Source organism: Phycodurus eques, chromosome 14, assembly GCF_024500275.1.
Source record: "Phycodurus eques isolate BA_2022a chromosome 14, UOR_Pequ_1.1, whole genome shotgun sequence".
NCBI lineage: Eukaryota > Metazoa > Chordata > Actinopteri > Syngnathiformes > Syngnathidae > Phycodurus > Phycodurus eques.
Window position 1 is genome coordinate 13,995,733 of NC_084538.1, and position 21,445 is coordinate 14,017,177.

Consider the following 21,445-nt stretch of genomic DNA (forward strand, 5'->3'; position numbering starts at 1 on the left):
CATATTGTCATTTTAAAATTGATATTGTGACAGTAAGTTTAAAATCACTTGGGTAATTAAGCTATTAGGCTAAATATATGGTTAATCTTGTGATTGTAGTTTGCAGTGGTATAGAAATTGCCAATATTTTGATGACCTCATTTAGAAACAAGAGCAGCAACATTTTAGCAAGATTGAAATTGCAAAATTTCAAAAGAAAAAAATAGAGTTGTAGAAATTGTCATAATTTTAATTTGGAATGAGAGGCTTAGACCAGTGATTCTCAACCAGTGTGCTGTGCCACATTAGTGTGCTGTGAGAGGATCAGGTCTCCATCCATTTTCCTCTCCTTGTCTAAGGCCCGGTTGTAGCGGGAGCATTTTAAGCAAAGCCCAGACTTCCCTCTTCCCAGCCACTTTGTCCAGCTATTCCGGGGGGATCCTGAGACATTCCTAGGCCAGCAGGGAGATATACAGAACATAGTCTCTCCAGCGTGTCCTGTGCTGTCCTCAGAGCTGCCTCCCGGTGGATGTGCCCGGAACACCTCACCAGGGAGACGTCCAGGCAGTATCCTTATCAGATGCCCGAGCTACCTCATCTGTCTCCTCTCCATGCAGAGGAGCAGCGACTCTTCTCTGAGCCCCTCCCAGATGTATGAGCTTTTCACACTTTCTTTAAGGGAGCGCCATGACACCCTGCCGAGATCGGGGTTCGGGACCTCCTTCCCAATCATGCCCATCCAGGTCACTCTCATTTCCCACTTGAGCATTGAAGTCACCCAGCAGGAAGAGGGATGGCCCTTAAAAGGTAAGTCAAGTACAAACGATCAAAAATGACCAATAAATGTTGCTTTAATCCTGGAACAACACCAGTATATATTTTAAGAACATGAGCATTATAGAATAAAAAAATGATGAGTTAGTGCTTAAAGTGAGAAGGAAGTGAAAGTCAAACTCATCCTAAAACCCAGTATTTGCAAGCTTACATATACATTTCAAATCAAGCAAAACGTGACAGAAGCAAAGGGTGGAAAATGACACAGCAATTAATCAACCATGCAATCTCCCCTGAGGTCAAACTGCACATGAATTCAAATTTCATATGAAATTCCACCTAAGTATAGCTGAAAATGTGAACAACATACTGGTTCCATAATACAATGACGGTTAATGCTGAAATTTGTCCTTTGGATTTTTAACCATACCAACAGCTCATTTTACAAAGCTTCACTATTAAATTTGCAAGGTCATTTATATGTCAGAGGCAGAGACACAATTATTAAAAGCAGTGCAATTCAACAGGAAAACCTTTTTAAAGGGGAATTGTCATAACAAAAGTCATTAATTCATCGTGACAGATACTGATGTGGAGAGAATGTAATAAGTCCTGCTGGAATCATGGATTCATTCATTTATCACATATGGATTGCAAATCCTGTTCCCTATTAATGTATTGTATACATAGTCAGTGAATAATGAATGATGAATAATTATTATTCATCATTCAAGAAGTCACTCAACAGTTAATGCTGTCTCTATCAATCCAAAATCGACTGACTATAAAATGCATATTGAGTTACTATGACTACTAATTAACATAGTAATCAAGGTATAACCATAGAAGTAACAACCACAGTTGCTCAATAACCTTACTAGCTCAAAAGTATAATGATGGATGATATTATGATATTGAATGAGAAGAAATTTCAAGAGCTGGCTTGAAAGGGTTTTGTTGCCTTTTACCCACAACAAACGACCTAAACAATAGACTGGTTGTACGATGAATGGGTTTGACCCAAAATCCAGTCACATTTTTACAACTTAACAGTGGACAAATGGTATGAATTCACCTCCCACTATAAACACCATTTTGTGTACAACAGTTACTTTATCCATCCCTTGCAAAGAGAAAATTGGGAAATAATACAATATACAGTAGAAATAGAAGGCGCCATGGTTTTAAAAAAAAAAAAAAAAAAAAAAAAAAAAAAAAAAAAAAAAAGAGGCAAACTTGTTTTACTGCATCATGAGTTCAGCTTCTTTGCAGCCTCAGTGGAAACGCCACCAGGCTGCCTGCTGCCTGCTGCCTTTTTCTCTTGTCGTTCTCTAATGCTCATCAGCAAACCAACTGGGGAAAACGGTTCTGTCTGCCGAATGTCCACATGTTCGCAAAAGATGCAAAAAGGTACACTAGAGGAAGGGGCAAAGCTATCCCTGAATCGGGAGGGGTTACAGGCCCAGGCAGCTTTTTGACAAAAGCAGACATTTTCCACATTCACAGGCTGGGCTTTTGTTGTTGGTCCACTTCAGTGCAACTGTTCTCTGGAAAAAGGCAAGCAAAGAAAATGTATGAATCTTCATCTATCGCTGTAGTCAGGAATTATCTGCATCATGCTTACCTATTGATGTTGTGTTGGCTTGTTGAGGAATGTTCGACTGGACAGGGTGCTGCTGCCTAAAGAATCAAAAGAGTGAGTTTAAAAATCAAGAGTTCATACACCTTTCCGGTGTCAAATTAAAGCACATTAGCTACTTTTAAACTTTTCCATCCATAGTAAATTACAAATCGTGTATCCTCAAATAATGGCTGAGGACATTTATTAAATCAACTACTGCGAGTACCAGACATTTACTGTATTTAAAACAGACTTCTAATTGAGCAACAGACCATATTTGAGGATATTTACAGCAGTGATTCTGAATCAGTGCCGTGGCATCATAATGTGACATGAAAGATCATTAGGGGTGCCGCAGGAAATGATCCAAATTCACTTAATTTGTCCGAAAGTTACTATTCAATAATTACAAATTATCTTTGTTCAATTATATACGCTAGTAACGTATAGTGATAGGCAGAACAACTACACTAAATGTAGCCATTAGATGGCAGAAGGTACAATAAACCTGTGCATCCACCTGTTGGCGCTCATATAACAGAATAAGTCAAGGAAACTCTTTTGCCAGGGGTGTTAGGCATTCTCACATTATTAAGTGGAAATTGGAAGGTGAAACGTATCGACACTCTGTGTTGTACCCACCGATCAAAGTAGGCCTGCCTCCTCTTCCTCAGCTCATCTGCTGTTAGTGTTTCATTGTGGACTCTTAGTTCCCCGGCAGCTTCACTGTCCACTCTCACTTGTCCACTACCAGAATCTGAAGAGGTGTTGGTCAACACGGCTCCTATAATTTTGATGGAACAACAAAACACATCAATCAGACAGTTGAAAAGAAACTTCTATACTATAAACTATAGATGGGCGATATGGCCTTACAATAAAATCTCAGATCCCCCCCCCACACACACACACAAAATGTATTTCCAATATAAATGATGATCTATTTTTTTTACCCTTTGCTTACAGAAAAAGCAAATGACAACTATATTATTCAAAACAAGCTTTGCTGCAAGCTGCTTCTTGCATGTTTTGACAAAAGTGTCCCTTTTGTCAAAACATGCACCGGTATGTAAACAAGATCTGTAATAAATAACATTTAAAACGTTTGACAATTAACATAGCAAAATGAGCCATCAAATTGCATGACTTGACTGGTGGAAATCTCTGTTGTTGAACATTGCAACTGCACCACAGCGTTCTCATGATCGTTTCTCCTGTGCTGGTTGGAAGCACATACCTAAAGTGAAAACATTCCAACATGTCAAGAAATCACTGCTTTTGCAACGTATATACAGTAAGGGCAACATGTCTTTGGCAATGTTCAGCACGGTTAAATAACTCCATGATGACCTTCCGGGCTTCTTGCTTGTCATATGGAGTGAAAATCATTCCACTCATTTGTTTCTTAGCAGATATTAAAGTCCAGTTTTTTTTTTTTTTTTTTAAACAGTCACTAGAGGGGTAGAAAAAGTCGCTAAATTGGCAAAACTGACTGTGCTTTTTGTAAACTAGCATCTTTGTGTTCTCAGCCATGTTGTTAGTGCAAGCAGTGCACATCAGTGAGGGTACGCTTTGAACTAAGGAAGCTACAAAAAATAAAATCTGAATTTTCAAAAAAAAAAAATAACCCTGAGCAATAAACTTAAAATTAATTGAGGAAATAAAGGAATTGCCCAGCCCTACTGCAAAGGTGTTGTTCTACCTTGCATGCTAAGCTGAATGGCCCTGCGGAGATCAGCTTCCTCATCTTCTACATCAATGTCCTGTCTGCTGAGTGCCAGAGCTCTCTTCAGCTCTTCATCTTCGTCCACAACGTCACTCTCAACAGCAAAGCTCATCTCGGTCTGGCCCAGTGTTGCCAACCTGCTGCAGGTCACACATAGATGAAAAAGGGTTTATTTCAACCATTTAAGTTACTTATTTAAAGTGAAAATATTCTAAATTCTCCATCCTGTATGTTGGTACCCTGCGCTCATCTGAGCTTGGTCCTCGCCAATAAGTTTTGGCCGCTGCTGTTGTTGCACTCTCATGATCCCAAGAATCTGCTCTGCTTCACAGTCTGGGAGATTTCCTCGGACCACAAATATGGAATACCCTGCACGTTAACTTTTATTAGTGCTTTGCACTGTCTTTAATTTCATTAATGAATAAGGCACAGTTACATTACCCTCTTGCTGTAACTGTGCAAGGAAAAGGGCTAAATATGTGTCCGAGATCAACTCTGGTCCAGTCAAAAGTGAATTCAAGTTAAACCACTGAAATTTGAAAATCAAGATTATGTTCACAAATCAAGCTATATGACAGTAACATAGGAAGACGTGATTTGTACCTGTTGCCCAAGTTTGCGAATAGTAAACCAGTGCTCCTTGTAATTGCATATGAAGGCTTTTTCATTTCTGTAACAGACAGAGAGAAGCCTTAATAAATATCTTAATACATTTAGTGAGGATAAGCGGTACGTAAGACAAATTAATGAATGAATTTAGTAGCACAGATTATGACACCAAACAAGATTGATCGAGAAAACGCACATTGGATTTATCATCAGGCTCTGGTACTCCCGGCTGTTGAAGAGGATAAGCTCCAGTCCCCAAACTCTCAGAGCATTGCTAATAACCTAAGATGATATCACACAAAAAATTTATTAATTTACTACAATGTTTAATCTACAAAAACATAAAAACTTCATCTTTGGAGCTCACTTGTATTGAAAAGAACCCACTGTCATCCATGTTTCCAGATGGTTGCTATAAACACAGAATGTGTTCATTTTAGAATATAGATAAATGCATTGCCATTACAACATTCACTTACCTGTAAAAAGGTCCTGTACTCATCACTGCCCATTCCTCCCTCTGCCATCCTCATCCTCTCCTCCTCATCCAATTGATGGGCAATAGAGGAAAGATCCACCGGGGTAAAGTACTCACCCTGCAGCAGGTTGTTGAGGCAGTGCTGGGCGCAGAGAGAGCCCTCTTGCTGCACATTAAACACCAGTTACAGCAATGATAGCACAACAATCTTCTTTGTCTTTAACATTAGTACTTTAGACTGTAAAATGATGTCGCTTTCCTTTCCAATAGCTGTAAGTAGCTACACAACAGTAAAAAACAAACCCCAGTATAGCACAAAGAACCCCAAAGTCAAGTACAAACATGGAAACATTGTTTTGGGCCTGTTTTTCCGCAAAGGGTACAGGGTGACTTCACTACATTAAGGGACCAATAAACAGTGACATGTACTGTAAAATCTTGGATGAAAACAAACTTTCCTCAGCAAGTAGATGGGTCTTCTAGTCTGATGACCCAAAACATACTGCCACGATAAAGAGTTTCAGTGCAGCAGCCAAGCAATACAGGAAACGTCTCGTCACGCTGTGCTTGCCAACAAGGACTACTTGTGTATGTATGTATGTATATATATATATATATATATATATATATATATATATATATATATAAAACATTATTCACTGTGCCCTACGGTTGTTTATTCACTGCATATTTTAGTCATGTATTGTGTTTTATTGGGTGTTTTTTATTTGTAATTATTTGTATTCATTTGTAAACACAAATATGAAGTTGGAACCCAGTATCTGCACCATACAATGACAATAAAGGCTTTCCATTGTAGTCTAAGTGCCAACTTTATGTTTTGCTTGTGAATCAAATACTTATTTTATTTTCACTCAATCAACTTTTATATGATGTGTTTTTTTGTTTTGTTTTTTTACTGATATCCTGGCTATCACCACATTCAATAAGCAACCATTAAAAATTCGAGACTGTTAATTTCTAACCCTAACCCTAATAATCAAATTCAGCAGGGGATCAAATCATTAATCAAATCAAATAATTTCACCACTGTTGCTCTTAGCGTTACTAGTTTGCTATTCCTGGAAGCTACTGTGAGTCACTTCGCTTACCAAGTAAATGTTTCATAAAAGCACGTATTTTAGCGCCTTGACTATACTTCGTGAGTCCTTATTGTAAAAAAGTTTTTATAATGACTAATTAGCAACTTTAGCACCATAGCTAATAGTGAAACAAAATTGCCAAGCACAAACCGCTAAAACGCCGACGAAACAACGTAGTTTGCATATCACTGGCACGAGGCTCGAGCTTCAATTGACACATTCAAGGAATAAAGTGGCGTTAAAAGCCGTAAGGTGCACGATTAACTTACTTTCTCGTGGAATATGACATCCATATTGGGCTCTCTCTGTCAAACATTCAACTTTGACCTCGCTCGTCACAACACAAACAAAACGAGCAGCGCCTCCTAGCGGATGACCTCAACACGCACGATCTCCGCGTTAAAACCTTCATTTCCATTTCTGAACAAGTTTTTTTTTTTGCACCGTATAGGTACCATAAATCGCAATATTTAATACATGGTCTGAACATAAAACAAGACATTTATTTAAACGTAGCTTAAAGGGGACGAACACGAGGCCACCTTCAGAGGGCACTGTCTGTTCTTCTATTACCTGGGATATGCTTTGTTTACAAAACGCCTCAGTTATGCCTCCTGTAAAAAAAAAGAGGGAAATTAACACAAACACAAATGACGTAGTCTAACATTTGTACAATCGAAATGATTACTATATTTTAGACACGTACAATATTCCGTGTGATAATAATTGCAAAGGCCTTCTATTCCAAGGACCACTCCAGAATAGTGGAAGGTCGTAGTCTTCCGACCTCCGACCAGGTCTGGAACGCCACTCCAACTGGGAGGTCCAAGTCGGAGAAAATAGACAAATACTGTATCTACCCCGACTTCACCGAGTTGTTTCAATCTGACGCCCCTCGACAATGGCGACCCCCATGGAGGGACAGACCTGAATGGCGAAGAATTTATTTGAGTATTGTGAGGATAAGAGGTACAGAAAATGGATGGATGGATGGATAGATAGTTATTCGACATAACTTCCCGTAACATACACATGCCGCTCTGTTTGCATGAAGATATTTGGTGAAATGCTCATGATATACTTTTATGTATACAAACAACGTAAATTATTATTGTATATAGCTTACAAATATGCAAAACAAAAAACAATTGATCATGATTAGCCATCTTTGTGGTTTACATTCGCCTGGAACGCTTTGAGTTCGCAAGTGGTTGCAATCCGAGTGGGACAAATCCGAGTATCCGACTTCCCACATTTCTAGAATGCATCATTAACGACACTATCTCCTTTACGGCAAATGGAATATGGCGGAGCCTGAGAAACCTTTTGACGAGCTGGAGCTCATAAAGGTATGGCTTTCAATAACCTTACGCAATTGACACCTTGCACGGGGATTGTGGGATAAAGCGACAGGCTCAAATGTGTTGGTTATCTTGTTCAACATACATGTATCATGCGCTGAAATCCATTTCTAATTCCACGTCTAGCTAGCGGTTGCATTTAGCTTGTGCACTCGGTCTGTCTGCAGTGGTTCACATTATGCGAAGGTGGGGGATGTTGTGTTGTTACTGTATACCCATTAATAACAATACGTGGTCATGTCCTAATATGTTGGAGGATTTTGCCTTCGGCAATTGTTTAGTCAGTGTGATTAATTCTAACTCTGCGACTTGTTCCGAAAGTTTCATCCCTCGTGAACAATTATATTTGGAGTTATTGATGCCAAATACAATTATTTGAGCAGTGTTTCCTAACCTTTGTTGAGCCAAGGCACATTTCACATTCGAAAAATCCCACAAAAAATACAGTAATTGTTCTGTGTGCCGACTGGTTAGCACATCTGCCTCACAGTTTTGGGGTCCGGGATTCATTTCCCGGCCCCGCCTGTGTGGAGTTTGCATGTTCTCCCCGTGCCTGCGTGGGTTTTCTCCGGGCACTCCGGTTTCCTCCCACATTCCAAAAACATGCGTGGTAGGTTGATTGGAGACTCTAAATTGCCCGTAGGTGTGAACGTGAGTGCGAATGGTTGTTTGTTTTTATGTGCCCCGCGACCCGAGTGAGGATAAGCAGTAAAGAAAATGGATGGATGGGTGTTCTGTGTGCCACTATACGTCGGAGGCATGGATAGATGAGCAAATAAACATAATTTGTATTAAATAAATAATAATTTTCGGTTCAATTAAGTGAAATTAAATAATTTCCAGTAGCACGCATAATAATCTGTCATGATTTACTAGTGTGCGGCACAGTGGTTAGGAAACTCTGCATGAGACTTAACATGCATGTAAACAGAATGTCTGTTCCCCCCCACACACATTGATGAGTATTCATGTGTCACAGTCGTAATACTAAGATTGGTATCAGAGAAAACAGTGTGAATTAAATTTCCATTCTCCCTTCATACACACACATTACACCATACATATTTATGAAAGGCTCTCAAATTCAATAATTTCACCTTGAATGCAACACAGAATAAATGATTTCTTAAGGAAATTGCATTCAAATATATATTCCTCTTTAATCAATGTCAAATTGTGTTGCTTGAAGGAATGGCAGGCGTCCACGGATCTGAAGGCAGCCCTGTATGGCTACCTGAGGAAGCGGGTGCCTCAGATCTTCTGTCAACAGCAGGAGCCCAACCCTCAGGAGGAACAGGAGCAAGTGCAGAGACTCATCCTCCGACCGCTGGAGTGCTTCCTGTTTGGTGAAGATCCCGATGAAGGTGTAAAGAAGCTCAAGGAGGGCAGTTCTTCTTTCCAGCTCTGTGGACGTGTCTTTAAAGAGGGAGAGACAGTCTACTCTTGCAGGTTCCAAAATTATCCCACATCAATCAAAGTAGCAATAGTAATATACCGTACTGGGTAAAACAGATTGTCTGGAAGTCTTTGTAACCCACTGGATTTGTAATTGTAGGTCAGCCATAAGATTCTTTTGTGTATGCAAGTCTCAGTTTTATTAGGAACATTTCACATTTTGGCAGCATGTTGGAACAGTGGTTACTTTGCACAGCTGCCTCAATTTCTAAGGTTTGGGGTTCGAATTTTGGCTCAGGCCAATTTGTATGTTCTCCCCATGCATGACAGGGTTTTCTCCGTGTACTCTGACCTTCTCCCACAATCCAAAAACATGCATGGTAGGTTCATAAAAGACTCCAAATTGTCCATAGGTGTGAATGTGAGTATGAATGCTTGTTTGTCTGTATGTGCCCTACAGATGATGGATGTTCAAATGTTGTGTTTCATAACGATGTTTGACAACAAGGGCTAAAATTGCGTGTCCTTCCATGTTGTCTTTTAAAAAATGATCTTTAGGTGGTTTCGTAACTGTTATTAATTGATTAACCTGGCCACTTGCATTTGGGGTGCATACAAAAATTCAGATGTCTCGTGGAATACGTTGTTGTCTTCTACAAGAACAAATCTGGATCATAACCTTGAACAGCTTTATGTTGATTTACACCAAAATCATTATTGCATCTTTTGGGCATAAGCTCCGCCCTTCCACAAAGTTTCATGGAAATGTATTAATTCTTATTATTTTTGGGGTGGGGGGTTGTGTAATTCTGTTGCGTTTTGGAAGGTAATTATGTAATACCACTACTGTATTTAGTTTTAGTTTAGTTTAAGATGTTGATCATTGTCTCATCACCATTAGCTGAACACTATAAGCCACCCTTGCCTAGTAACAGGTGAGAGGCCAAGATAATTAAATAAAATGTTCACTACTGTCAAAAAGCTTTTTACCAGTGACCGCATGCTTTTCATCACCTTGCAGAGATTGTGCAATAGATCCCACATGTGTGCTGTGCATGGACTGCTTTCAGGAGAGCGTGCACAAAAGCCATCGTTACAAGGTGGGTGCAAATGTTGACTGAAGTAAATTTTTCTTCCATATTGAAATTGTCTACATGAATGATCTAATGGCGACTGTGTTCTCCAATGTAATTAGCAGTAGCAACAGAAAATGAATTTTGTTGTAATATTTCAATATTATTACTGTAATATTATGCCTTTACTCTTAAAAATCATTGAATTGGATTTATTTCTTTGAATACTATGACATTCTTCGTCTAAAATTGAGGTTTCCTCTTTTAATAATACAACTTTATGTCCTTATTATATTTTGACTTGATTCACAATGTTATTTTATCGGTACGCTTGTTTTTTGGTAAAATTAAGCCTTTGACATTTGATTGTGTTGTAGAAAAATTCTGTGCAATTTTATGACTGTATTTGCTGTTTATTTTTTTTACTGTCAGTGTGGCCCAACTACACATTTATTTAACATGTATGGTTGCTGACAACATTGTTCACATATCAAAGCATCATTATCTCACTCCCATCCACTACTGTGTTGTTTGCTTTAATCTAACAATCATTAAAAAAAAAAAATACATCTGAGTTGTTTCACGTATCTATCTCATAGTAACATATGTAAGTATTTTTCCTCAGATGCACGCATCATCCGGTGGAGGGTTCTGTGACTGCGGGGACGTGGAAGCCTGGAAGATTGGCCCGTGTTGCTCCAAACACGACCCGGAGGCAGCCACTGCCATGGTAACGGTAAATTACATAACAGAGCGGAAACAGGCACGTGGGGGGGGGGCATACTTGTCTTTCTGTGTCACTGAACCCCGGAATGCAAATTTTCTCATTTATGGCAAGTGTCCCTGTCTTGGCAGTGACATTGAATCTAGAAAAATCCTATTTTAACCAGAACCTGAGCGACATCATAACTGGGTTGATCGATAAGATGGATGGAAAATTGTAACATTGGGTGAAAGCAACTTCTAGAATATTTCCTTGATCTGTGTATGTGTTTGGTCATATTGGGTGTTTTTTTTTCTCTCCCCCCCCCCCCCCCCTTCCCTTTTTTATTTAATCGTCCTAGCTGCCGGGCTGGTGTTTGTCAGGCGTGTCTTATCAGACAAGCTTTTGTCAAGATCTTGTAACCCTACATTGCGCCCGTTTCCATAAATAACAGGCGCCTCCATGAACAGGAGGCATGGCTAGCATCAATTTTGCTCGTTGTCTTACATAATGAAACCTTTGGTTTTAAAGCCAAAATGCTCTGCCTCCTTAGTGTCTCCACAGTGTTTTCACACGCAGCGGGTGAAACTACTCGCTTCTGCATTTTGTTTACAATATGGTAGATTCCAGGACTCGTTCTCACACAGTGATGTGACGCAGTGAAGGGTACAAACATACAGGCAAGCTGGATGTTTGTTTGGCTTGTGTGCTTTTGACATTTATATGAAATATTTATCCTCCAAGAGGAATGTTTTCTCTCATGAGACTTACCAAAAATGTCACAGGGACAGAAGTTTTCCTATTAAGCAAAATAATTTAAACTAGTTCAAAGCATAAACTTGGTACCAGTGAAACAGGAAATGAATTCAGTAGATGTTATTGCAGGCAATTACTCATGTAAAATAGTACAGCGGGTTCTCGGCTTATGACACGCTGTTCAACTCAACGTTATGAACAGCAACCAGTGAACGAGTTTGACAGCGGCGTAAGAGTACGTTGTCATATGGCACAAGAAAGCATGTTCAGTTACCGCCATACTTATTGTTTTCTTCATTTGATTGTTTTATACAGTGGGTACGGAAAGTATTCATACCCCCTTAAATGTTTCACTCTTTGTTATATTGCAGCTATTTGCTAAAATCATTTAAGTTCATTTTTTTCCATATTAATGGACACACAGCACCCCATATTGACAGAAAAAAACGGAATTGTTGAAATTTTTCCTGATTTATTAAAAAAGAAAAACTGAAATATCACAGCCATAAGTATTCAGACCCTTTGCTATGACACTCATATTTAACTCAGCCATGAGTCTTTCTGGGAATGATGCAACAAGTTTTTCACACCTGGATTTGGGGATCATCTGCCATTCCTCCTTGCAGAGCCTCTCCAGTTCTGTCAGGTTAGATGGTGAAGGTTGGTGGGCAGCCATTTTCAGGTCTTTCCAGAGATGCTCAATTGGGTTTAAGTTAGGGCTCTGGCTGGGCCATTTAAAAACAGTCACGGAGTTGTTCTGAAGCCACTCCTTTGGTATGTTAGCTGTGTACTTGGGGTCATTCTCTTTTTTGAAGGTGAACCTTCGGCCCAGTCTGAGGTTCTGAGTACTCTTGAGAAGGTTTTCGTCCAGGATATCCCTGTACTTGGCCGTATTCATCTTTTCTTCAACTGCAACAAGTCTCCCTGTCCCTGCAGCTGAAAAACACACCCACAGCATGATGCTGCCACCACCATGCTTCACTGTTGGGACTGTATTGGACAGGTAATGAGCAGTGCCTGGTTTTCTCCACACATACCGCTTAGAATTAAGGCCAAAAAGTTCTATCTTGGTCTCATCAGACCAGAGAATCTTATTTCCCACCATCTTGGAGTCCTTCAGGTGTTTTTTAGCAAGCTCCATGCAGGCTTTCATGTGTCTTGCACTGAGGAGAGGTCTGACCACTCTGTCATAAAGCCCCGACTGGTGGAAGGCTGCATTGATGATGGTTGACTTTCTAGAACTTTCTCCCATCTCCCGACTGCATCTCTGGAGCTCAGCGACAGTGATCTTTGGGTTCTTCTTTACCTCTCTCACCAAGGCTCTTCTTCCCGGATTGCTCAGTTTGGCCGGACGGCCAGCTCTAGGAAGGGTTCTGATCGTCCCAAACGTCTTCCATTACAGGATTATGGAGGCCAATGTGTTCTTGGGAACCTTAAGTGCAGCAGAATCTTTTTTTTGTAACCATGGCCAGATCTGTGCCTTGCCACAATTCTGTCTCTGAGCTCTTCAGGCAGTTCCTTTGACCTCATGTTTCTCATTTGCTCTGACATGCACTGTGAGCTGTTAGGTCTTATATAGACACGGGTGTGGCTTTCTTAATCAAGTTCAATCAGTATAATCAAACACAGCTGGACTCCAATGAAGGTGTAGAACCATCTCTAGGATGATCAGAAGAAATGGACAGCACCTGAGTTAAATATGAGTGTCACAGCAAAGGGTCTGAATACTTATGGCTGTGATATTTCAGTTTTTCTTTTTTAATAAATCAGGAAAAATTTCAACAATTACGTTTTTTTCCTGTCAATATGGGGTGCTGTGTGTACATTAATGAGGAAAAAAAATAACTTAAAATATTTTAACAAATGGCTGCAATATAACAAAGAGTGAAATATTTAAGGGGATCTGAAAACTTTCCGTACCCACTGTATTTATGGCCTAGAGGTATTTTTCATATATATATCTAAATTCCCTCCTTGAGCTGTCACCTTATCGTAGTGGAGGGGTTTGTGTGTCCCAATGATCCTAGGAGCCAAGCTGTCTAGGGGTTTAATCCTATCAAGCATTTTTGGCCTGTGCGACTCCTGAGGCAGCTGATGGGTACCGGCTGGCCAAGCGGAATGCGGCTTTGGTGGTCGCTGAGGCAAAACTCGGGCATGGAAGGAGTTTGGTGAGGCCATGGAGATTGACTTCCAGACGGCTTTGAGGAAATTCTGGTCCACCCTCCGGCGTCTCAGCAAGAGGAAGCAGTGTGCCATCAACACTGTATATAGTGGGTATGGGGGCACTGCTGACCTCAATTTGGGATGTTGTGAGTTGGTGGGGAGAATACTTTGAAGACCTCCCCAATTCCACCAACACGCCTTCCCATGAGGAAGCTGGGGTCTGGGGTCCCTCAGGTGGGCTCTCCTATCTCTGGGGTTGAGGTCACCAAGGTGGTTAAAAAGCACCTCGGTGGCAAGGCCCCAGGGGTGGATGAGATTCGCCTGGCTTCCTAAAGGCTCTGGATGTTGTGTGGCTGTCCTGGTTGACACGCCTCTGCAACATCGCTTGGACATCAGGGACAGTGCCTCTGGATTGGCAGGCTGGGGTGGTGTTCCCCCTTTTTAAGAAGGGGGACCGGAGGGTGTGTTCCAACTACAGGAGAATCACACTCCTCAGCCTCCCTGCTAAGGTCTGTTCAGGGGTGCTGGAGAGGAGGGTCCAGCGTGAGGGTGAGGAAGTCTGGGCTTCCCTGCTAAAGCTACTGCCCCCGCGACCCGACCTCGGATAAGCGGAAGAATATGGATGGGTGTGTGTTCGTGTGTGTGTGAGTGTGTGATTGACTACATCGTGTCATGACTAATGTACAAATTTACATTGCCGCCGTTGGAACGCAGCTCCATCGTAAACTGAGGACCCACCTGTATAGACTTTTTCAAGCAATATCTTGATGTCAAGTGCTAATTTTTTTGCTTAAAATCATGTTTTCCAGGATGAGTTCACATTGGAGCCAGAACTGTGTGAGCGTAGTGAGATGCTCTTCGGGGTATTGCTTAACTACTTCACAGACTTCCTGGACTGGCCGGAGGACCGTCAGCTTTTAGCGCTACTCAAACCTGAGTACGGCCCACTTCATCTCACACACACGTACTGCATATGATGTGGAAACAAATCAGCAGCCTTAACGGAGCATGTATCCATCTTAACATAGCATGTCTCCATGTGTGCAGGGAAAAAGACAACACATACTTCTGTGTGCTGTACAACGATGAGCACCATTCATACGAGCATGTGATCTATACCCTCCAGCGGTCTGTTAACTGTGATCAGGCTGAAGCGCAGAATCACACGGCACTTATTGACAAGGAGGTACAGTGGCTATAAAAATTCTACACACAGCTGTTCAAATGCCAGATTTTTGTCATACAAAAAAAGTGACCAACATAAAGCCTTTAAACACTTTTCCACCATTAATGTGTCCCATTACCTGTAAAACTCAATTGGAAAAGAATACGTATTTAAGAGAATTGAAATAAAAAAACAACTGAGGTAATGTAGTTGCACAAGTGATCACACCCTCACATAAAAGGGGATCTGGCTGAGTTCAGAAATAAACAATCAAGGTCAAACACATAATAAATGGAGTCAGCACACAACTGCCACCATTTAGTGTAGCCCCGAAGCAAGGTGTTGCCACCACTATGCTTCACTGTAGTTGTGCTGTTCTTTTGGTAATGAGCAGTGTTGTTTTTGCAGCAAACATACCTTTTAGAATGAATGCCAACATGTCCAACCTTGGTTTCATTGAACAATAATACATTTTCACACGTGTTTGGGAGATATCAAGTGTGTTTTTTCTTCTTTTTTATTTTTGGAAGATAAAGCTTCATTTACAACCTGCTCCATTAAATCCCAGACAAAAAGATGAGAGATTGTTGTCAATGTAATAAACAGCCAATATATGCCAGAAATTCCTGCAGCTCCTTCAATGTTGCTGTCTGTTAAATTTCTTCTCCAATTTTGGATGGAGGTCCAGTTCTTGGTAATGTCACTGTTATGCCATATTTGTGTTCCATGGTATATGTAATGCCTTGAAATTTATGTAGCTTTCTGCTGACTGATAGCTTTTAACAATGAGGATGCTGTGAAAGCTCTCTGCAGACCATGGCTTGTGCTGTAAGATGTCTACAAAACTGTCAGGAAAAGCCTACTAGAAGAGCTGAACTTTATTTGGAGTCAATTACAGGCACTTTAAATGGTGGCAGTGTGTGCTGACTCCCATTTAAAAGGAGTTTGAATGGGACTGTTTAATTCTGAACACAGCCCCATCCCCAGTTATGAGGGTGTGCACACTTGTACAACCGCATTGTATCAGTTGTTTATTTTTACTTTTCCGCTAAAAAATATTTTTCAATCGAGTTGTACAGGTTGTAGGTCAAATTAATGGTGGAAAAGGTTTTTAAATTGCTTATCTTGGTCTCTTTTTTTATATATCACAAAAACCTGGCATTTGAACAGGGGTGTGTAGATGTTTTATTTCAACTGTAAATGTCTGTTTTATGTTGCATTACTTCCACGCTGTTTGTGATATTTTCATCATCAACGCCTCGGTAGTATCACTATTCCTTTTAATACAAGCATGACTCAATTATACTGCACAGGGTCGGCGGGCAGTAAAGAGAGGAAGTCTGGAGTCATGCCAGCAAGCTAAAGACCTCATCAAGGTAAAAAACGGTCACATAGAGAATTCAAATTGTACACAGTAGAGCACAGACATTTTGTCCAGCCCAAATAAACCTTAAAATGTCCATCATTTCGCGTGGTGGTGCTCCATCCTGTTGGTGGCAGTGATTGATTATTAAGTGGGTGCCGACTGACACGCGAATCAAGCTTTTTCATAGCACCAATATGAAGGAATAGCATGTAAAACATAACCTCGCTCCACTCTTAGCCTCTCCCATGAAGTTATTGGCAATTGTGCGTGTAGTTTTTGTGTAAAATGAATAATTAACTGAGATCAAAATGGAACCTTTCACCCCACTCTCACCCGCTACTGTGAAGTTTAGTGGAAGTCCGTACTAATCAATAGAGATTTTTGTACTTTTGCAATGAGCTTAAATATTTTTACGTTTTATTTTTGTGCTCCAGGACAACTCAGAGCACATTTCCCTGCAGCCACTGCGTGTGGAGGTCCTACACTCAGCTGTCTTGGCTCACCAAACATTCGCCCTGCGTCTTGGCTCCTGGTTCCAGAAGATCATCAGTTATTCAGGTTCTGCTGTGCATGCACTCAAACCTCAGTGTCAGACATCTACAGTGCTTCATTGCCCGTCACGTGACCATCATCTTGTGTCGTGTGCAGTGGGCTTCAGACAGCTATTCTGCAGGGTGGCGCTGGAGCCCAACACAGACCAGACCAGCGTCTGCTGCATCAGCAGGCTCATGTTGCTCGATGCCAAACTGTACAAAGGCAGGTAGCACTGACATTAACGGTCATGCAACAGCAGCTTCATATTAGCTGAAATAATACACTGACATCTGGCAACCTTTATTATTTCTTGAAGGAGCACGCAAGATTGTACATGAGCTGATTTTCTGTAGCATACTGATGGAGACTGAATTCAAGAGGCTGTTTGCAATTGAGTTCACAAAGGTAAAAAAAAAAATGTTTGAAATCCATATGTGGGAAGGTTTTTACAATGGTCTTACAAATATGTTGTTTTTTCAGTTGTATAAGGATCTGCAGAATAACTTCATTGATGATGATCATGAAAGGAGTATTTCCATTACTGCGCTATCTGTTCAGATCTTTACTGTGCCTACACTGGTGAGTGTACATTTTTATACAAACATCACTGAATCATCCACAGGAGGCTGAGAAATAATTGCATTTAAAAAAACTGTGCTTAAAAAGTTTTTCTGTGTTGTATTTGTGTCCCTTCTCCAGGCAAGATACCTTATTGAAGAAACAAATGTAATTACAAGGATAGTTAATACAGTCATGGCGCTGCTATTAGAGCATTTGGATGTTAACAATCGTTTCTTCTTCCTGGGTTACAACTCTGAGAAGTTCTCCCGCATCCAGGTCATTTTCCATGACCTCAGGTAATTCAAACAGGTGGCGGTTTGAGCAACATTTGTCCCTTTTTTGTTCTAATCTGAGATGTAACCTTTCTCTAAGGTATATTCTTATCAGTAAACCCTCAACGTGGAATTCAAAGCTTCGGAAACAGTTCATAGAGGGCTTCAATGCCTTTCTTGGCCTTCTGAAATGCATGCAGGTAATTTATCACATTTATCTACTGTGTCTGTATCCCTCAATATGGAATTTTGTCATTTGCTCCATAGGGTATGGAAGAGGTGGAGCGTCAATTTGGTCAACATATTGCTGTGGAGCCCGAGTGGGAAGCTGGCTTTACGCTTCAGATCCAGCTCCGCCACATACTTGCAATGTTTCAGGACTGGTGCTCCACAGATGTGAGTAGCCGTCGACTGATTCCTACCATCCCCCAATATACTGTCATATTTGCTTTTGTTTCACCACCTTTCACAGGACAAGATCCTGCTAGAAGCATTGAGAGATTGCCACAAAGTCTTGCAGCAATGTAACAATCAGCCCTTCCGCAGGGAGGCAGTCGACCATTACATGTGCAAACAGATCCTCCATGTTCGGCCCTACAAAGTGTCTCAGGAGCCTGTCAGCATACATGTACCCCTCTCCAGGCTGCTTGCAGGTAAACTATCGCTATTTGAGTGTTATTCTTTTAGTGTATTTTCCAGCAAGTTATTAATGCCTTCTGTGGTCCCTAGGCTTGTATGTTCTTCTTTGCAAGAACGGGCTATGTGATCAACTGTTTGACAAAGTAAGTTGAAAGGTGCAGATTTTTTTGGTGTATGTAGAACGGGCCAAAAATAGGTATACACATTTTAAATTACCTTATTTAAGAAAGGAAGGGAGGGTGGAAGGATTGTATAAAAAGAAAAAAAGAAAGAGGGTTGATGGAAGGATGGAGCGAAGGAAGGATGGAATGTAAGATGGATGGTAGGAATGAAACAAGGATATGTAAAAGGAGAAAAGGAAGAATTGAAGGAACAATGGAAGGAATAAAAAAAAGAAGGGTCGAAGGAAGCATAGTAGGAGGAAGGAAGCAAAGTAGGAGGAAGCAAGGGGCTCATTAAGGGTCTCCACTGGGTAACACTGGCCTTGATACCCCAAATTGAAACCTTAACCCTTGTTTAGAACCTTTGCTTCAAATCCTAACCCAGGATAAAACCCTACTTTAAAACCCCAACCCTGCCTTGAAACCCTACTTTGATTAGAAGATTAAACTGCTTAATAAATGTAAGTGCAAATGCAATCAAATTAAAAAACGTCTTAATACAAACGCACACACACACACACAGGCCTACATACAGTACATCCATCTTACGTTTTAGAGCATCTTGATGAGCAAATATTTTGACAGGATAAGTCTCAACTGGAGATGGAAAATTAAGATTTCTGTCCATAGTATGCAGTTGATTAATCATGTCTTTAATTATTTTAATCAAAATAGAGGGCACTCTGCTGTTGGAGGAGTTCAGAACATTCACAGAGAGATTCTCCCAATCCATTTTAACATATTTACACAATAATTGTTTGATCCCTGAAGTTTGATCTGCACTGCGGCTGCTGTTTTTAAAATTCATGATTTTCCACTTTGTTTCAGGAATGTTACGACTTTCGCAGCCTGGCTGAGCATCCTTTACGCTGTGTGGTGCTGGCTGCACAGGTATCAGCTGAAATGTGGCGCAGGAACGGACTCTCTTTGGTCAGCCAGGTGTGACGCATGGCTTTTTTTTAATTATTATTTTTTTGCATTTGCGTATAATTCTTGGAGGTCTAAAATAATTGACATTGCTTATTCAGTTACCCGTTTTTCTCCTATGCTTAGGTCTACTACTATCAAGATGTGAAATGCAGAGACGAAATGTATGATAAAGACATACTTATGCTTCAGGTTGGTTCATTTGTGTTATTTATTTGCATACTTTGCCTTTTTTTATACATGCAATATGGTGACATCACAAGCCACCCTCTCCACCCATGTGTTTTTCAGATTGTGTTGGGGTTAACCATTTTTTTCTTTTGTAATAAAATAATTATTGGTGGCCGACCAGTTAGCACATCTGTCTCACAGTTTTGAGCACCCGGGTTAAAATTCGTCTTCGCCAGTGTGGAGTTTGCATGTTCTCCCAGTGCCTCAATATAATCCATTTTGAAATTAACTTGCTTAACACTTTTCACAGATAGCTGCTTCCAGAATGGATGCAAACCATTTTCTCATGCTGCTTTTACTGAGATTTGAGCTCTTTAATTTCTTCAATGGAAGTTGTTCCAGCAGAGACCATGTAAGTCATGCCTCAGTCATCATCGGGTGCAACTCTCAAGTGTATTTATTAATGATAATATGGCTACATTTGCAGAATGAATTGTTGCAGTGGAATCGACTTACAGAAGAGCTGCTGTATCTCCTTATCGTCATAGTCGGTAATGCAACTTTATAGGCAATGTTAGTTTAGTTGATGCTGCATGCTGTGGCTGACCAATGTGATTGATTGCAGGTGAGCGCTACGTGCCCGGCGTCACTAACGTGACCAAAGAAGATGTGACCATGAGGGAGGTCATCCACCTGCTGTGCATTGAGCCCATGGCACACAGTAGCCTGGTTAAAGGCCTGCCAGAGAATGTAGGTCACAATGTACTGCTTTATACTATGAAGGCAATGTCAATCAGTCAATCAATCAACAATCAAAACCTTTATTTAACCTGAAAATATAAAAACATTGAGACAGACGTTTCTTGGCCAGGTTACTTTTGAAAGAGATTTTATATCTCAACAAGCTTTTACCTGGTTAAATAAAGGTCAGGTTAAATTAAAAAAAGGTGATCTGGCCAAGGGAGCACAATTCACATCATAACAATACAATAAATACATAAAATAACACAGTTTAGAAAAGTAAACATAAAGGTATACATAAAAGAACGTATTACAATTACAAACAGAAAACTACCATTGATAGACTACCATCCACACAGAATGGAGAGTAGTAAATAGTAATACTGACAAACTATAAAATGTTAAGCACAACAAAACAGCAGCATTCGAGCATATCAAAACACAATGAGGAAGATTTACAAAGTCAATGTGCAAAGAAAAGTGCAACACTTCATAGCAGGAGCAACTGGTATCAACTAAAGAAATTCAGCAACTTTTAGTTTAAAACTACGAAGACATCAACAAGGCGAGTTTTGAAGGTCATTCCTTTCATTCCAGGACCAAGGGCCAAAGTTAAATAGGCTTCTCTTCCTGGTATGATATGAAAGTATATCTGTTAAACAGAGGTGGGTAGAGTAGCCAAATATTGTACTGAAGTACAATACAGTACTTGAGTACAAAAAACTCAAGTAAGAGTACTGTTACTTTCTAATAATATGACTCTAGTCAAAGTAAAAAGTAGTTATCCAAATAGTTATCCACTTTGAAATGCACCTAGGTGGTGGATCTGAGATTGGAGGAATTTTTAATCATCACGAACCGATATAACATGGAGGCTTACCAAGATTAGCCTTATATATGAAAGTAAACCAGTGCTGCTGCCTGCGTATAGCAAATGAGGACCGACCAACTAAGGAGTAAAGAGTACACTGATGTGTCCTATACGTTGAGTTTGTAATAAATCTCAGAGCTGCATGGTTGAATGAGTTGAGTTTAGCTAAGGTAGTGGACCAAGCAAATCGTTAAAAAGTGTCACCATATTGTGGCAAAAAAGGGCTATAACCAGCTTCTTGTTGAAAGGAGAAAAGCATTTTTTTTACCATGTAAAAAAGTAATAGTGAGCTTGAG

General features: G+C 40.4%; 2 protein-coding genes across 5 annotated transcripts in view; one reads left to right on the forward strand and one right to left on the reverse strand.

The window, feature by feature from the left end:
• Nucleotides 1-812: 812 nt before the first annotated feature.
• On the reverse strand, nt 813-6,662 carry atxn3 (ataxin 3). Of its 2 annotated transcripts, none has more exons than XM_061695372.1 (11): nt 6,560-6,662; nt 5,189-5,353; nt 5,077-5,121; nt 4,906-4,991; nt 4,704-4,770; nt 4,542-4,629; nt 4,340-4,433; nt 4,077-4,240; nt 3,017-3,158; nt 2,378-2,433; nt 813-2,300 (listed from the first exon to the last, which is right to left on the reverse strand). In XM_061695372.1, the coding sequence occupies exons 1-11, from the start codon at nt 6,581-6,583 to the stop codon at nt 2,254-2,256; spliced, it is 978 nt and encodes a 325-aa protein (XP_061551356.1). In that variant the 5' UTR covers nt 6,584-6,662; the 3' UTR covers nt 813-2,253. The 2 variants fall into 2 exon arrangements, with proteins under 2 accessions (XP_061551356.1, XP_061551355.1); XM_061695371.1 differs by having other exon boundaries at nt 4,340-4,469.
• An 839-nt stretch (nt 6,663-7,501) lies between these two features.
• The window catches only part of ubr1 (ubiquitin protein ligase E3 component n-recognin 1), a 31,166-nt gene continuing 17,222 nt past the window's right edge, over nt 7,502-21,445 (forward strand). The window contains exons 1-21 of one of the 3 annotated variants that reach the window (XM_061695362.1): nt 7,502-7,639; nt 8,841-9,093; nt 10,061-10,146; nt 10,745-10,855; nt 14,551-14,678; nt 14,789-14,927; nt 16,220-16,282; nt 16,707-16,830; nt 16,921-17,028; nt 17,123-17,211; nt 17,287-17,385; nt 17,506-17,663; nt 17,740-17,839; nt 17,907-18,035; nt 18,112-18,292; nt 18,369-18,421; nt 19,268-19,378; nt 19,493-19,558; nt 19,848-19,949; nt 20,025-20,088; nt 20,163-20,287. In XM_061695362.1, the coding sequence (XP_061551346.1) occupies nt 7,595-7,639; nt 8,841-9,093; nt 10,061-10,146; nt 10,745-10,855; nt 14,551-14,678; nt 14,789-14,927; nt 16,220-16,282; nt 16,707-16,830; nt 16,921-17,028; nt 17,123-17,211; nt 17,287-17,385; nt 17,506-17,663; nt 17,740-17,839; nt 17,907-18,035; nt 18,112-18,292; nt 18,369-18,421; nt 19,268-19,378; nt 19,493-19,558; nt 19,848-19,949; nt 20,025-20,088; nt 20,163-20,287 (2,334 nt within the window). In that variant the 5' untranslated portion in view covers nt 7,502-7,594. The remainder of the gene's footprint in view (nt 7,640-8,840; nt 9,094-10,060; nt 10,147-10,744; nt 10,856-14,550; nt 14,679-14,788; nt 14,928-16,219; nt 16,283-16,706; nt 16,831-16,920; nt 17,029-17,122; nt 17,212-17,286; nt 17,386-17,505; nt 17,664-17,739; nt 17,840-17,906; nt 18,036-18,111; nt 18,293-18,368; nt 18,422-19,267; nt 19,379-19,492; nt 19,559-19,847; nt 19,950-20,024; nt 20,089-20,162; nt 20,288-21,445) is intronic. The other 2 variants (XM_061695361.1, XM_061695363.1) reach the window with 2 other exon arrangements.

Excerpts from the sequence above, each read along its gene's own strand:
- atxn3 (XM_061695371.1), bottom strand. The coding sequence starts at position 6,583 with ATGGATGTCATATTCCACGAGAAA. Across the intron at positions 5,354-6,559 it reads ATGTCATATTCCACGAGAAA|CAAGAGGGCTCTCTCTGCGC; the intron begins GTAAGTTAATCG and ends TTTAATGTGCAG. Across the intron at positions 4,630-4,703 it reads TTCGCAAACTTGGGCAACAG|TGGTTTAACTTGAATTCACT; the intron begins GTACAAATCACG and ends TTCAAATTTCAG.